This window comes from Bombina bombina, chromosome 3 (genome assembly GCF_027579735.1).
Source record: "Bombina bombina isolate aBomBom1 chromosome 3, aBomBom1.pri, whole genome shotgun sequence".
In the NCBI taxonomy this organism is placed as follows: domain Eukaryota; kingdom Metazoa; phylum Chordata; class Amphibia; order Anura; family Bombinatoridae; genus Bombina; species Bombina bombina.
In genome coordinates this window covers 752,712,547-752,728,943 of record NC_069501.1, presented here as the reverse complement: position 1 = coordinate 752,728,943, position 16,397 = coordinate 752,712,547, and the positions used below count along the sequence as shown (strand labels likewise).

At 37.4% G+C, this 16,397-nt stretch overlaps 1 protein-coding gene across 1 annotated transcript in view; it reads right to left on the bottom strand.

Moving 5' to 3' along the window:
- DMD (dystrophin) overlaps nucleotides 1–16,397 on the bottom strand; it is a 4,487,195-nt gene that overhangs the window by 2,339,148 nt on the left and 2,131,650 nt on the right. The window contains exon 38 of the mRNA XM_053707599.1: nucleotides 13,838–13,960. Within this exon, the coding sequence (XP_053563574.1) occupies nucleotides 13,838–13,960 (123 nt within the window). The remainder of the gene's footprint in view (nucleotides 1–13,837; nucleotides 13,961–16,397) is intronic.

Sequence of the window (16,397 nt, the reverse complement as noted above, 5' to 3'; positions counted from 1 at the left end):
ATAGGGTCAACACACAGTCAAAATAATGAGGAATATTAGTGAAGTGTCAATGTATATAAGTGGTATTTATAAATAGAGGTACAACCTTTTAATTGTGAAATCCTGAATACCAGAAAAAATAGACTACAAAAGTAGGCTCACAAAACCAATGTGGGATGATATTATGACATAGTAATAAAAAATAATAAATCACTATGCAAATAATTTATAATATCTAGTTAAGCACTGATTAAGTATACTGGGTTATGCTGTAATGTATATGCTGTAATGTATATGTTATGTATATGTTAAGCTCTGTATTCAGCGAGGTCTGGCGGACCTGATCTGCACTGTCGGATCTGGTCCGCCAGACTTTGATAAATAGAGGCCATTGTAACAGAGTAGCAAGTGAATGCTATTTTATGTTCGTGGTGGATAAATTATCCCAATGAACTCTGCTTTATTATTAATATCTAAAGTATACTATATTTAGTGCCAACTGCTATCCTGTGTTACTGAACCAACTTGAGCATAGTTTGAAATAACCCAAAGATACTGAGTAGTGTGTTATAGATTAGTTAGTAATATCAGCACATTAAGGGATCGTAGCATGGATCTCCGTGGAGACAGGTAGACAGGTAATATTGTGACTAGTAATGCTAAATCCCACTGTTAAAAAAAGAGCCCCCTAATGCTCTGAGAGTCCCCTGACATGTTTAAAGGGACATTATACACTAATTTTTTCTTTGTTTAAATGTTTTGTAGATGATCTATTTATAAAGCCAATAAAGTTGTTTTTTTTAAATAAATGTATAGTTTTGCTTATTTTTAAATAACATTGCTCTGATTTTCAGACTCCTAACCAAGCCCCAAAGTTTTATGTGGATACTGTCAGCTACCTTCTCCAGCTTGCTCCTGTTTGTGTAAAGGGTCTTTTCATATGCAAAAGAAGGGGGAGGGGGGGAGTGTCTTATTTGCCACTTGCAGTGGGCTTTCCAACTACCTTTTCAACAGAGCCAAACTGACAGCTTCTAAGTTTTTAAACAGTTTTATACTGGATTTTTATATCAGTATCTGTGCATCGTATTCTTTATAGTAGTGTCTATTACATGCAGTTATATGAAAATGAGTGTATACTGTCCCTTTAAGAATAAAATGACCACAGAGGACAATTATAGGACTCTTTACCGAACACTTCGAATAATAAGTCTTATATACGATCTATGAGTATAGTCCACCTTAAGTGTTGGAGCATTTACAGCTTACTCCTACTAGCCAGGGATTGGCCCTGTCGATTTGAGTGACAGCATTGGGATCCAATCATTATGAAAATTAGGCGGTACTTCCGGTATGCTAGGGTATATATCCCCAGAGAATCGGCGGTGCGCCTCCTTTGATAAAGCCTGGAGGGGCGAAACACATCAGGGGACTCTCAGAGCATTAGGGGGCTCTTTTTTTAACAGTGGGATTTAGCGTTAGTAGTCACAATATTACCTGTCTCCACGTAGACCCATGCTATGATCTCTTAATGTGCTGATATTACTAACTAACCTATAACACACTACTCAGTACCTCTGGGTTGTTTCAAACTATGCTCAAGTGGGTTTAGTAACACAGGATAGCGGTTGGCACTAAATATAGTTTTTACCTTAGTGTGCATTAATGCACGTTTTAGCACCTTAAAGTTTATTACCGTATGCCAACTGTGAACTGTGTGTGAACTATTATTTAATTCAATTAAATTTGTTGGTGCGTAGAGCGCTTTTGTCCTGGTGCATAAACAGATAGTGAAGCTATTTGGTAATAATGTATACTCTAGCATACTTTAGATATTAATAATACAGCAGAGTTCATTGGGATAATTTATCCACCACGGGCATAATAGCATTCACTCGCTACCCTGTTACAATATCTGCACTGGCAGCTATTACTTTGTTATTCCAAGCAAGCATTTTATTTAGAATTATACCATAAGCAGTAGAAACAATTTCAACTTCCGATATATCATACAGTGTATATTACCCCTGCTGTTGAAAGGGTATTTAACTATCATGCAACCCAGCATGAGTGTTAAGCACTTTACCACCTGGGTGCTAAGATTTTTTAATGTTTTTTTAATTTTTTTTTTATTTTTTTTAACAATTTTTTTTTAACTTTTTTTTTATTTTTTTGAGACCCCGAAGACTTACACTGTTGGTAAGGTTAGACGATTACCTTTCCAAGGCTTCTAAGCAGCATGCCCCTTGCTCCTATACTTAACATTGTTAAGTATAAATAAAGTTGCGTGGTGACGTCATCACGTTATTGCGCGTGTGACGTCACCACGCAAAACGGAAAGCCCCAGCGATGCCTGTCATTCTACAGGCACGATCGCCGGGGTAGGAGTGGGTGGGAGCCCCCAGATCTCCCTCAAGTTGGGAGAGTGCTAGTGATGGCTCTGAGCCATCATTAGCACCAGAGTGGGAAACTCTGTGACGGCTCAGAGCCGTCATTAGCACTCAAAGGGTTAAGCATAACATATAAGTTACAGCATAACCCAGTATACTTAATCAGTGCTTAACTAGATATTAGAAGTTATTTGCATGGTGATTTATAATTTTTTATCACTATGTCATAATATCATCCCACATTGGTTTTGTGAGCCTACCTTTGTAGTCTATTTTTTTGTGGTATTCAGGATTTCACAATTAAAAAGTCGGATAACTATCTATAAATACCACTTATATACATTGACACTTCGCTAATATCACACATTATTTTAACTATGTGTTGACCCTATTTTTAAGAATTTTACAATAAAAGTTATGTTTTAGGGGGCGGAGCCGGCAGCTGCAGAGATGGCAGCATAATTCTGGAGCTCCGCCGTAAAGGCCCTTATATCACTGAGGAATCCTGACCTTCCTTGCTCCTACTACCCCCTACAGTGTTCCCCATCACCACCTCCCCCCCATCCCCATAATTAACCTCCTAATCTAGGAGGGATAATTATGTGGCTTTTCTTGCCTATGCCGCAACCTCAGCCTAGGGATCTAGTCCTCTTTTCCACAACTTGCTACTGTGACCTCAGCATAAACTTTAATCCCTTTAGCCTGCAATATATTACTGATAAATACCTTTCATAAATTATCAGTAAATACAAATTCCCTCTAACTGTTTTGGTGCTAAAACCTCCTAATAGCACACAACTCACAAGAATTACATTGCACAAGACAACTTCGCCACAGAGGCCCAAGAATCATGCCACATGTACTTCTCGCCCAACATGGCGAGTAAACGCAATATCAAACAAGACAAAATACCAAAGTCTACAGCAGGGAAATCAAACCTAATGTCCTCCTTTTTACATAGTTCAGATACGGCAAATACCTCTCCTGCTTCCCTTAAATCTGGGGACAAAACTCCTCAGACACAGCCACAAGAATCTCAACCAAACAGAACTCTACTAGTGGTCCTGGATTGGCAGCTCTCTCCCTCTTTTTTACAAAATTTACCTTCAAAAAAAGATATCACGGACATAGTCCATTCCTGCATCAGAGAGGAACTAGCGGAATTAAAACAGGACATTCACACCTTAGGCTTTCAGGTCGAATCTCTTGAAAGCAACCAAGACATCATTAAAGAAGATGTACAGCACTTAACAGAACAACTAACCTCTCAACAGGAGACTATACTCTCACTTCAAGATAAACTTGATGACCTTGAGAACCGAAGTAGGCGCAAAAACATACGCATCAGAGGAGTGCCAAAATCGGTCTTGCCCAGGGATTTCCCTGTTTATCTACAGGACCTATTTTGGCACTTGAAAGAACCTTCATACACTGAGGACATCCCATGGGTCAGAGCTCATAGAACTTTGAGACCAAAACCGCCTGACTCAGCCCCACCAAGGGATATCGTGATCCGCCTAAAAATTTTTCAAGAGAAAGAAATGCTCTTACAGCAATCCCGCAAAACTCAGCCCGTAAGATTCAGAGGCAATGTCCTACAATTTTTTCAAGACTTATCAACCCGCACCTTACAATGCAGGAAGGAATTTTCACCCCTTACTACCCTGTTAAGAAACAAGAGAATCCTTTACATATGGGGCTTTCCAACACATCTTTGGACTATTAGCAATAGCCCCCGTGTGGTCTGCAGGACCCCAGAGGACACTCAGACTTTTTGTACAGCACTTGGACTCGAACCCCCTACAGATACACCTCCCGAGCCATGGAGCTCACATATCCCCAAAGGACGAAGCAACCCAGGTGAATCCTGGCACACAGCCCTTCCCAAGAGAACCAAGTCAAAAGACACCACCACCAGAAGGCAAACCACCACCAGCTCTGCCTCATCTGATAATTCACCTTCATGAACTTTATACCCCTTATTTTGCAATACTGAATAAACAGACTTGAATTTAGGACAATGTTGCCTCCTGGGGACAGGCAAGTACTTATCATCATTAATTAGTTTTGCAACTTAACAACCCATAATCTCCTGCCATTTCTAGAACAAGACTAATGACAAACCCCAATCACAAAGATAATCTAACCCTTTTCCCATATCATTCTTTCCACCACCCTTCTCCCTTCCCACCTATCCCCCATTCTCCCTTCCCATCCCTCTGACCCACCTCCCTTACCCTCTTCCCCATCAGGATTCCTAACCAATTTCACTTGAAAAATATCTACAACTCAAAGGGTGCTTTGTGGTAATGCGCTCAACCTACTCTCATTTATGCCCTATAATAGGAAGAGAGACTTTTTGTTTTTTTGTAATACTGTTAATGTTTATCATTGTTCACAATGTTATAATGTTTGTTATGAAACGTTACTTATGTTATTACTTGTTAAATAACTGTTTTTCTCCTGCAGAGACACACTCATATACTTATAAGCTACACTCACGCAATAGGCTCAATATGACCTCATTCATACAGCCAGACAGCACACCAAAACTAGAACACCATGTCGCCCAAACTTAAGGATGACGAAACTCGTAAGCTAAATCTTCTTACACAAAACGCTAAGGGACTCAGTTCACCCCATAAACGATCCAAAGCCCTCTTAGACCTCTCAAAAAGACAAGTGGATATCTTGTACCTACAAGAGACTCACTTTAAGAGAAACAAGGAACCCAAATACTTTGGAAAAATGTTTACCACCCATTATCATAGCTCCAACATCTCAAAAAGAAGTGGAGTTAGTGTTTTACTGCACAAATCACTTCCCTTTACCCACATTCAAACCTCCAAAGACTCAGAAGGTTGATTTCTTGGCCTGGTAGGTCTGCTTTATGGCAGACCTATCACACTGATAAACATTTATGCTCCAAACACAAACCAAGCCCCCTTCTTTAAACAAATATTTAATCGAATTGTAGATATCGCAAAAGGCCCTATCTTCATGGCGGGAGACTTTAACATCCCCATTCAGCCCGCCAAGGACAGCTCCAATCCCACAATAGCGATATCAAAAAAAGTCACTAAAGTATTGTGGACAGGTTTGAAAAACCTCAACCTACATGATACCTGGCGCTTCATCCATCAAGATACCCGAGACTATACTTTCTTCTTCCACCCTAACAAAACACACAGCCGCATAGACTACATTTTCACCAACCAACCAGCCCTAGCCTTAGTCAACAGATGCGTTATTTCCCCCACATCGTGGTCAGACCACTCAGCAGTAAAATTGAACATATCTTGGATAAACACCCCTTTAACATCATACATGTGGAAATTAGATAACTCCCTCCTTAACAACCCAGATACAGTTGCAAAACTCGATAACACCATCAAAGAATACTTCCAGCTGAACATACACTCGACAACCAACAAATACACAATCTGGGAGGCGCACAAAAGCGTGCTCAGGAGCGAATTAATTAAACTGAAGGCTCATCTCCCAAAACTACACCGGCAACAATACAATGAGCTATCTGATACCTTTGCTCGCCTATACTTGGCCCACAAAATATCCCCTACAGACCCCGACATACTGACCGACTTACAAAACGCTAGACATGCATTAGATGGCTTCCTACAAATAGAATACCAGACGCTTTGCGCAAAAACCAACAGCATGTTCTTTTACGAAAGCAATAGGTCTGGCAAGCTTTTAGCAAGAGCCTTGAAAAAAAAGAGATTAAAATCATACATTAATGAATTACAAACACCCAACCGCCCCCACAATCTAAAAACCACTAAAGATATTTTACAATCCTTTCATAACTATTATTCCACCCTATATAACATTCAAAAGGATATACCCTCTCAGGGCCTTTCCCCAGACCTGATCTCTTACATCTCCAGTGCACAATTGCCCAGCATAACATCTGATCAACTCAAAACCCTCAGCAACCCCATTACCCAGACTGAACCCATAAAATCATTTAACAACGGGAAAAGCCCAGGACTGGACGGTTTCACTGGAAAGTATTATTACACCTTCTCCTCCTAACTTTCTACCTACCTTACTCAGCTATTTAATGAAGTTACAGACACTAATCCATTCCCCCAATCCATGCTGGAAGCACAGGTTGTAGTGATCCCGAAACCAGGTAAGCCCCCTACAACACCCGCTAACTTTCACCCAATCTCCCTTCTCAATATAGACATCAAACTTTATGCTAAAATATTAGCTACCCGTATCAACTCCATACTCCCGTCAATCATACATATTAATCAGGCTGGTTTCACTCCACTTAGAGAGGCTAAAGACAACACAACTAAAATCTTATTGTTAATGGAACACGCAATTAACAACCACATCCCCTCCGTGTTCATCTCCATGGGTGCAGAGAAAGCCTTTGACAGGCTAAACTGGCAATTTCTGCGAGAGACACTCACACAATTCGGTTTTGACCCAAATTTCACCGGGAAAATATTCTCCCTCTACAACAACCCCCAAGCCAAAATAAAATTGAATGACACCCTATCCCATCCATTTTCGATCACAAACGGTACAAGACAGGGATGTCCTCTCTCCCCCATATTATTTATCCTTGCTATGGAGGTATTAGCCTCACATATTAGACGCAACACAGATATACAAGGGTTCACAATTGCTCACCAGAAATACAAAGCTACCTTATACGCTGATGATCTTTTCCTCACACTAACACAACCTCATGACTCACTTCCTCCCCTTATTCAAGCACTATCCACCTACGGCATCTTTTCCAATTTCAAAATAAATATTACTAAATCAGAATTACTCCCACTTGGGCTGCAACCAGATGAAATTGCCGCGATACAAACACTCGTACATTTTCGCATACAACCCCGCTCCAAAAAATATCTCGGAGTCTATATTTCCCCTCACACACAAGTAACACTCGACACCAACTATAAAGTCATAACCGATACAATACAAACTATGTTGCGATCCTGGAGCAATAAGCCAATCTCATGGTTAGGCAGGATTAACTCGGTTAAAATGATTCTTCTCCCGAAGCTACTATACCTTTTCCAAACCCTGACGATCCCAATCCCTAAATCAGTCATACACAATCTCCAAAAGTCCCTTATCTCCTATATATGGCAACATAAAAGACCACAAATAGCTACCGCCACCCTATATCGCCCCAAAGAACTGGGTGGCCTCTGGATCCCAAGCCTTATCCAATACAGACTCGCCTGCTTCTACACCAGACTAATACATTGGTGCAGGCACTCAGCACACAAGGAATGGGTTCTCTTAGAGCACTCATTATCCCATACTACACACCTTGGCAGCAAATGCTGGTTACCTCCCACCAGGGGGAAACTTGCCCGCATGTCTACCAATAATCACAGGAGAAACTTTAAAATTATGGGACACATCCATCAAACAGTATAACCACATCTCAACTGTACCTTCCCCGCTAACACCCCTTTACGAAAAAACAGATTCCCCAGTACCACCCCCCACCCAAATAACCCAAACACCCCACATTGCAAATTCCCTCCACTGTCTTACAATCATTCAGAATGGGAAAATCAAACCCTTAACCAAACTCACCCCTATCCTGGACAAAAAACACATAGATTGGTTTAGATACCATCAACTAGTGGACTTTCTCTCCAAACACCTCATAAGCCACAACTTTTCCGCTCTCACACTAGCTTCGAGGGCAGCTGCATCTATGACGCCCTTCATAAGGGCTTTCTATCTTTTACATACCAACTACTAATGCAACCAAACAGCATGTCTCTCTCCTCATTCATACAAAAATGGGAAGCAGAGATTGGCACCACTCAAACCCCAAAAGAATGGCAAAAAATCTTCACCTACATGACAAAATCCTCTTCGTCCATTTACGTAATGGAAATGAATGTTAAGCTACTATATAGATGGTACTACACTCCCCACCGACTACACACCATTTTCCCCACACACACACCGGAATGCTGGAGAGGCTGCCAAAACATTGGTTCTCCCACACATATATGGTGGACATGCCCAATAGTTCAGGCATATTGGGAAGCGTCAAGCGTGACATTTGGTTTTTCATCTTTAATAAATTTACCAAAATAACATGCAAACTTCGATTAGCTCTACTGACTATCATGACAAACTCCGCAAAACGACCAATTCCCCAAAACTGGAAATGTAACACTCTCCCATCTATCCATGTTTGGAGAGCAACAACCACACAATCCCTTCAACTAGAGAAATATAGTTATTCTCGTAACAAACAGATAGCCAACTACCACTCGATTTGCTTTTTGTGGGAAGAATACCTCAGTCAGACACCCCCCACACCCAAGCCTACCGCCCTTCCATCCCCCCTCAAACTCAAAACCACTAACCACCCTTAACTGATAGACCCAACGCTTTTTCTTAAAAACCCTAGACCTGACAGAAGGTCATCCTAATAACCTAACAATCAATGATACAATAGCTTTTACTCTGCAGGAGCTACACTTGTCTTGTTTACTGTGTCTTTTCTCTAACTTATTAATTTTATTTCTCCCTAATTTTAGTTCATATAACTCACTTATGCAACCCAAAATTGTTCATTTAGTTTAAATATATTTACAACTAATCTTTGTTAAGAATTGTAATGTATACAAAATATATGGAAAATATATCGTCACACCATTGCATATGTAATAATTCCTATTTTGCATTGTATGCAGTGATTATATGATATTTTATTTTTAAGAAAAAAAAAAAAACTTATGTTTTAACCCTATCAGGTAACTCCTGCCTTCTAGTCTGGGCATAGAGTGCTATATATGCAAACTTTTTTTGTGTGGAATTGTCTCTCTTTTTCCACTTTTTCTAATTTTTGTCCTTATGCATAGCACCACTAGGTATATATATTATACCGTTACTATCCACATATTATTAAGGAGATTGCCTTTAATAGTGCCATTGATTTTTGGTCTTAGTAAAGTGAGGGGATGTAGGGTGTTAGAAAAAAAACGGCACCTAAAGTGTCTTTATATGGAGTTCAATGGGGGACTGTAGTTTTTCTCTATAAATTTATATGTTTATGCTTATATGTATATATATTTATATGATAATATGTCTATATACACATATAAACTCATAACTATATATGCATATAAGCATATACATATATATTTATTTATTGCTGCACAATTCTGCATTAATTGCCATCTGTGCTACACTAGGTTGTTTGCTGTGGCTGCTAGTATAAAAACGAGGCTCCCATTAGAGCCTAAGGAAGCGTGCTCTCGTGAGGTTGTGTTCGCATTGCGCTGTACTTGTAATACCAGTGCACATTTACGTGTGATGGTATTACATATTACGCTCCACTCGTAATCAGCCCTAAATAAGCAATGCTTTTGGTACATGTATTTTTCTTTCTTTTATGAACAGAAACATATTCTAAAACAGTGACGGTTAGTAATCATTTTATAAACTGCTGACCTTTATCTAAGAATAGCTTTATGGTTTTATAATGAATGTTTATGTTTGTATGCATATTTGTTTTACAATAATGTATTATATGTTAGGTATAATTTATGATTTCCATCATTTGGAGTCAAGTGGGGTTATTGTCATTCCATTTGATGATTCTTATAATTACGTCTGATCCTGAAATAATAGAGGGTGCAAAACGAACGCAACAAAAGTTGCGTTATTTCACTCTCCATAGCGCTGCCATTGCAAGATTTTAAAAAGCTGCCTTGTGCTTGCGATAAGGTGGTGATGAGCTCCATACCGCACAAAATCCAAGGGCTGAGAATGCGTGGTCCTACTCACTTTACCGATAGACATCAATGGGGAGAGTGTGTTAGAAAAAAAAACTAACACCTGATGTGCGGAATGGCGATTGCTGTAAAGCAAGCCCATTGATGTCTATGGGGAAAAAGTTACATTTAAACCTAACACCCTAACATAAACCCCACTTCTAAATACCCCTAATCTGCCGCCCCCGACATTGCTGACAACTAAATAAAGTTATTAACCCCTAATCTGCCGCTCCTGACATCGCCACCACCTAAATAAAGCTATTAACCCCTATTCTGCCGCTGCCCGACAGCGCCACCACTATAATAAAGTTATTAACCCCTATTCCCCCGCACCACAACATCGCCCACACTATAATAAAGATATTAACCCCTATTTCGCCACTCCCCGACATCGCCTCCACTAATAAAAGTTATTAACCCCTAAACCTCTGGCCTCCCACATCACCGCCACTAAATAAACCTATTAACCCCTAAACCACCAGCCCCCCACATCGCAAAAAGCTAAATTAAACTATTAACCCCTAAACCTAACAAACCCCTAACTTTATAATAAAATTACAATAGCCCTATCTTAAAATAAATAAAAACTTACCTGTGAAATTAAATAAAGCTAAGTTTAAACAATATATTAAACTAACATTACTATTATACTTAACTTTTATACTAAAATTAAAATAACTACAAACTAAATTACACATTAAAAAAACCTAACACTACTAAAAATAATTAAATCTACAATCACAAAAAATAAAAAATACTAAATTACAAAAAAATAACAAACAAAATTATCCAAAATAAAAACAATTACACCTAATCTAATAGCCCTTTAAAAATAAAAAAGCCCCCCAAAATAAAAAAAACCCTAGCCTACAATAAATACCAATTGCCCTTAAAATAGCCTTTTTTAGGGCATTGCCCTTAAGAAATTAGCTAATTTCCCTGTAAAAAAACACAAAGACCCCCCAACAGTAAAACCCACCACCCAACCAGCCCCCCAAAATAAAAAACCTAACTCTAACAAAAACCTAAGCTACCCATTGCCCTGAAAAGGGCATTTGTATGGGCATTGCCCTTAAAAGGTTATTCAGCTCTTTTTCATTGCCCTGAAAAGAGCATTTATCTCTTTTAAGATAGCCCAAACCCTAATCTAAAAAAGAAACCCTACCCAAAAAAAGTTTAAAAAAACCTAACACTAACCTCCAACGATCCAGTTACAGTTTTTGAAGTCCGGACATTCAGGCGGTGAGAAGTCTTCATCCAGGCGGCGAGGTCTTCATCCATCCAGACGACATCTTCTATCTTCATCCAGGCGGCATCTTCTATCTTCAACCCGGCAGTACGGAGCGGGTCCATCCTTCAAGACATCCTGTACAGAGTGTCCTCATTATACGGTCACCGCCACCGGGATGAAGATAGAAGATGCTGCCTGGATGAAGATAGAAGACGCTTCCTGGATGGATGAAGACCTCACCACCTGGATGAAGACTGTAAGTGGATCGTCGGGGGTTAGTGTTAGGTTTTTTTAAACTTTTTTTGGGGGGGGGTTTATTAGGGTTTGGGCTATCTTAAAATAGCTAAATGCCCTTTTCAGGGCAATGAAAAAGAGCTGAATGCCCTTTTAAGGGCAATGCCCATACAAATGCCATTTTCAGGGCAATGGGTAGCTTAGGTTTTTGTTAGAGTTAGATTTTTTATTTTGGGGGGTTGGTTGGGTGGTGGATTTTACTGTTGGGGGGGCCTTTGTATTTTTTACAGGGAATAGATCTGATTTCTTTAGGGCAATGCCCTACAAAAGGCCATTTTATGGACTATTGGTAGTTTATTGTAGGCTAGGTTTTTTTATTGTGGGGGACTTTTTTATTTTTATAGGGCTATTCGATTAGGTGTAATTGTTCTTATTTTGGATAATTTTGTTTGTTATTTTTCGTAATTTAGTGTTTGTTATTTTTTGTAATTTACTGTTTTTTTATTTTTTGTAATTTAGTGTTTTTTAATTTTTGTAATTTTAGATTTAATTGTTTTTATTAGTGTTAGGTTTTTTTAATGTGTAATTTAGTTTATTTAATTTGCAGTTATTTTAGTATAATAGTTATGTTAGGTTAATATGTAGTTTAAACTTATTTTTTTTTACATTTCACAGGTAAGTTTTTATTTATTTTAAGATAGGGATATTGTAATTTTAATTTAAAGTTAGGGGTTGTTATGTTTAGGGGTTAATAGTTTGATTTAGTTTTTTATGATGTGGGGGGCTGGTGGTTTTGGTGTAATAGGTTTATTTAGTGGTGATGATGTTGGAGACCAGAGGTTTAGGGGTTAATAACTTTATTTAGTGGCGGCGATGTCGGGGAGCAGCAGAATAGGGGTTAATATCTTTATTATAATGGTGGCGATGTCAGGGAGTGGCGGAATAGGGGTAAATAAATTTTATTAGTGCAGTGATGTCAGGAGCGGCAGATTAGGGGTTAATATGTTTAATTTAGTGTTTGCGATGCGGGAGGGCATCTAGGGGTTTATAGATAGTTTATGCATGTTAGTGTACTTTGTAACATTATAGTTATGAGTTTTGTGTAACAGTTTTGCTGAGCAAAACTCATAACTACTGGTCTCAGATTGCGGAACGGATTGTGTAGGTATAGGCTGGAACGCAAGCATTTTAGCCTCACTGCACAACCTGTAATACCGGCGCTATGGAAATCTCATGCAAAAACATAATTTTTATGAGTGTGGGACTGACGTTGCGTTACAGGCTAAAATGCTTGCAGTACAACTATACCGAAAAGACTCGTAATGGCTGTGTTCCGTTTTTTACGCTAAAACCGGAATGCTAAACTTGTAATCTATGTGTTTATGAATTATAACAATCATGATTGCATTTAATATTTAAAAGGACATTATAGTGCAAAAATTACATGCTGGAATCCAGTAGAGTATGGAAGCTTAGCATTAGTGACTTTCCAATGCTATGTATTTAATCCCTGCAAAAAGTTTAAAAACATAATTGAGGTACTGCTTGATAGCCACAGAGAAATACTGGTCCTGAGTGGCTACATCCACTGAGCCAACCAGAAGTGGCAATTGCACAGCTAGGTCGTGTGACTACCACTGTCGATTGACTCACAGGCTGTATGCACTCGGACCCAGTGACTTCTGAGTGATACTTTAAAGGGACAGTCTAGTCAAAAATAAACTTTTATGATTCAGATAGGACATGGAATTTTTAACAACTTTCCAATTTACTTTGCTTTGTTCTCTTGTTATTTTGTTGTTGAAATTCTGAAGTAGACTGCCCTTTAAGCAATATGTTTACCCCCTTCACAGGAGTTAAACACAAAACTCTGAAGGGTTGCAAGTGCTATAATTTCATGATCTAACAAAGTACTATACTATACTATAATCTCTTTAACTTGAAAAAAATGAAATATTGAGAAAAAAAATACTCCATTTTTTTTAAATCCTAATTTTATAATATAAAGAACTATACATTATTGTTTAAGTAATTCTATAAATGTGAATACAAAAATGGAACTATATAAAAAGGCATATTTCTCATTCCTGTAAGTCTTTGTATCACATTGCAGATTGCAGTTGTATTTAAGAAGTTTTGTGTTTGACAAAAGTATTTTTTCTTCTTTTTGCCATTTCAAGTCTCTATTACTACCAGTTTACCATATCTTTATTGAAGTCTTCTTCTATAAGATTCACTCCCAGCTGAATTTCAGCCTCCAGTGGTTCAAGCAATTTCTGTATATCAGAGTGAAATTGCTCCAGTTCCTTTGAAGCCACCACCGTCTGTACAAAAAGAAAGTATAGCTTAATTTGAGTTTAAACTATTTTACATCTTAAATAAATACACTTGTTTGTGCCCTATTGCTCTGCTAATAGTACAAGTTACACTATTGCTCTTTAGAGTATAATTCTTGGTATTGAACTACTTGAATAAATGCTAGGCTATCAATCAGAGATAACGTTACAACATGAATATTCCTAAAAATATTAACATGCAGTGTGAGAGCTGATTGCAAAATGTAAATATTACAATGATTGATTTGGTTGTAATAAAATACTCTGTGCAATATTTTCCTACATAACAAACTTATACAACACTTTAATGAAGTTTGTAGCAAAGTGCATTAGCAATTTAGTATTATATATCTAATTATTTTATGGCACAATCATAAAACAGACACAGAAAAAAAAGAAGAAATTTACCAAATAATCAAAGCATACAGTCAAAGTGGTACACTGAAAATATGAGATGTCACCTGGACATTATTAAGAACTATAGTCGCTTAATTATTAGGAATGTAATATATTGTAAACATCTTTTGAGAATAATATTGCATCATAGTAAGGTTTTAAATACCACAATGGATCCATCGGATTGTTTTAATTAAAATAAGTAACACAGGTATAAGATATGAGTATACATAATGATAAATAGTGAGCTGAACATATTAATTAGAATAACTTTAAAATATAGAGAATGGAAAATTGAGAAATCCTTTTTAGAAAATCCTACAAATATAGGGGATAGTAGTGTGTTGTTTGCTACATGGATTCTGCATAAACGCGACATGAATAATGTCATATTATTAATGCACCATGTCCTGCAGGATTTTTTTTTAAACAAAAGTCTTAATTATAATTCAAAATAAATCCCCTATTATATTTCCAGAAACTATAACAGATCATTTCCCCTTATTAAAATTAAACAGCAACTCATGGACTGCTGGGAGCATAATAAAGAAAATATATAGGGGAATATGAGGGGAAGAAATTATAAGGGCCACTTATGGACCCAACAAATCAGAGAAAATATCTAATAATACAAATCAAAGCATTGAAAAGATTGTGGTTTACTGATCAGGATGGATATGCATAAAGCAAGTAACAGCAAGAACCTCAATAAAGTACTCACTAAGGGAGGATCATATATAAATATAAAAGACACCAGTTAAAACTTCAAAACATATGAGTGTTTGGCAAAATATTTCTCAAAACCAAAATACGTGGTGCCATGCTTAGAACTAACATAACTCAAGCGGAGAAACAAACAACAACAAAACAGTCCTGAAGAGTTTTGCCACATAAAATAATATTGTTTCTATGCCCTCTGCCTTGCAGAAGATCTTTGGATATAGGGTAAAAACCTCAGCACTCAGTAAACATGTGGCAAGGTGATAAGAGTAAAAGTAAGGGCATGGTGTTTTACTGACACAAGTGTGAAAGTAGCAATGGAGATTGTAATCTTGTGGCTGAATTGACAACATTTTTTTCTTATTTCTTACTCTTACTGTTTCTTTTATCTCTTATATGTTCATCTTTCCTTGTCTTGTTTGTCCATACCCACTAGTTTTAAATAAAGTTATTATAGCTATAGTCTTACCAGACAGCAATGATAAAGAATCATTGTCCTATATTCAATAAAAACACATGAATCAAACTAATATAAAGTTGAAAAAAACTTGATGCAACATAGCAACCTGAAAATTGTGTAATTCAGAAAGATTGTTCTAATCAACAGAGCAGTCGCAATCTGATAACTGTTTAACTCCTATCCCATAGAACAAGTTTCACTGTAAAGAATACCAGCATCACAAAAATGCTTTCAAAACTAGTGAAAATGGAAAGAAAGTCACTCTGTAATAATATCCACTCTAACTTGAAAAAAATAAATATTAAAAACATAAAAAAGAAATAAAATAGAAATGAGACAACCTTGTCATCTATGAAATACACAACCACAAGATGAAATAAAGGGAAACAGACTTTATTAATTCTTCATGCTGGGCCTAAGTGTGGGTGAAAAATATTATAAACATTTACATAATCCATTTTACAAGCGTGTTTCCGAAGTATTTTCTGTGCAATAATTGTTTTCCACATTACTAGCAGTTTGCATTTGATGTACAAGACATCATATATTGGGCACCTGATGCAACTATAAATGTTAATGGAAAGAACACCAACTACTGAAACTTGGGAAAATCTAGGAGACGAGATGATTAATAAATTGCAAACATGATCATGCTTTACCACAAGGTACTTTGCCAAACTTACTAGCATCTATCATTCTAACCCATTTTGTATTCATTGAGTGAAACAAATATCAAAGATATAAAAATTTAAAAAAAGTTTTAACAGCATTCCATGTATTCTTTATTTAAGTTTTAGTTTATTATCTGAATTTCCTATTTTAGCTTTTTTGTGCATCATCAATTTTAGA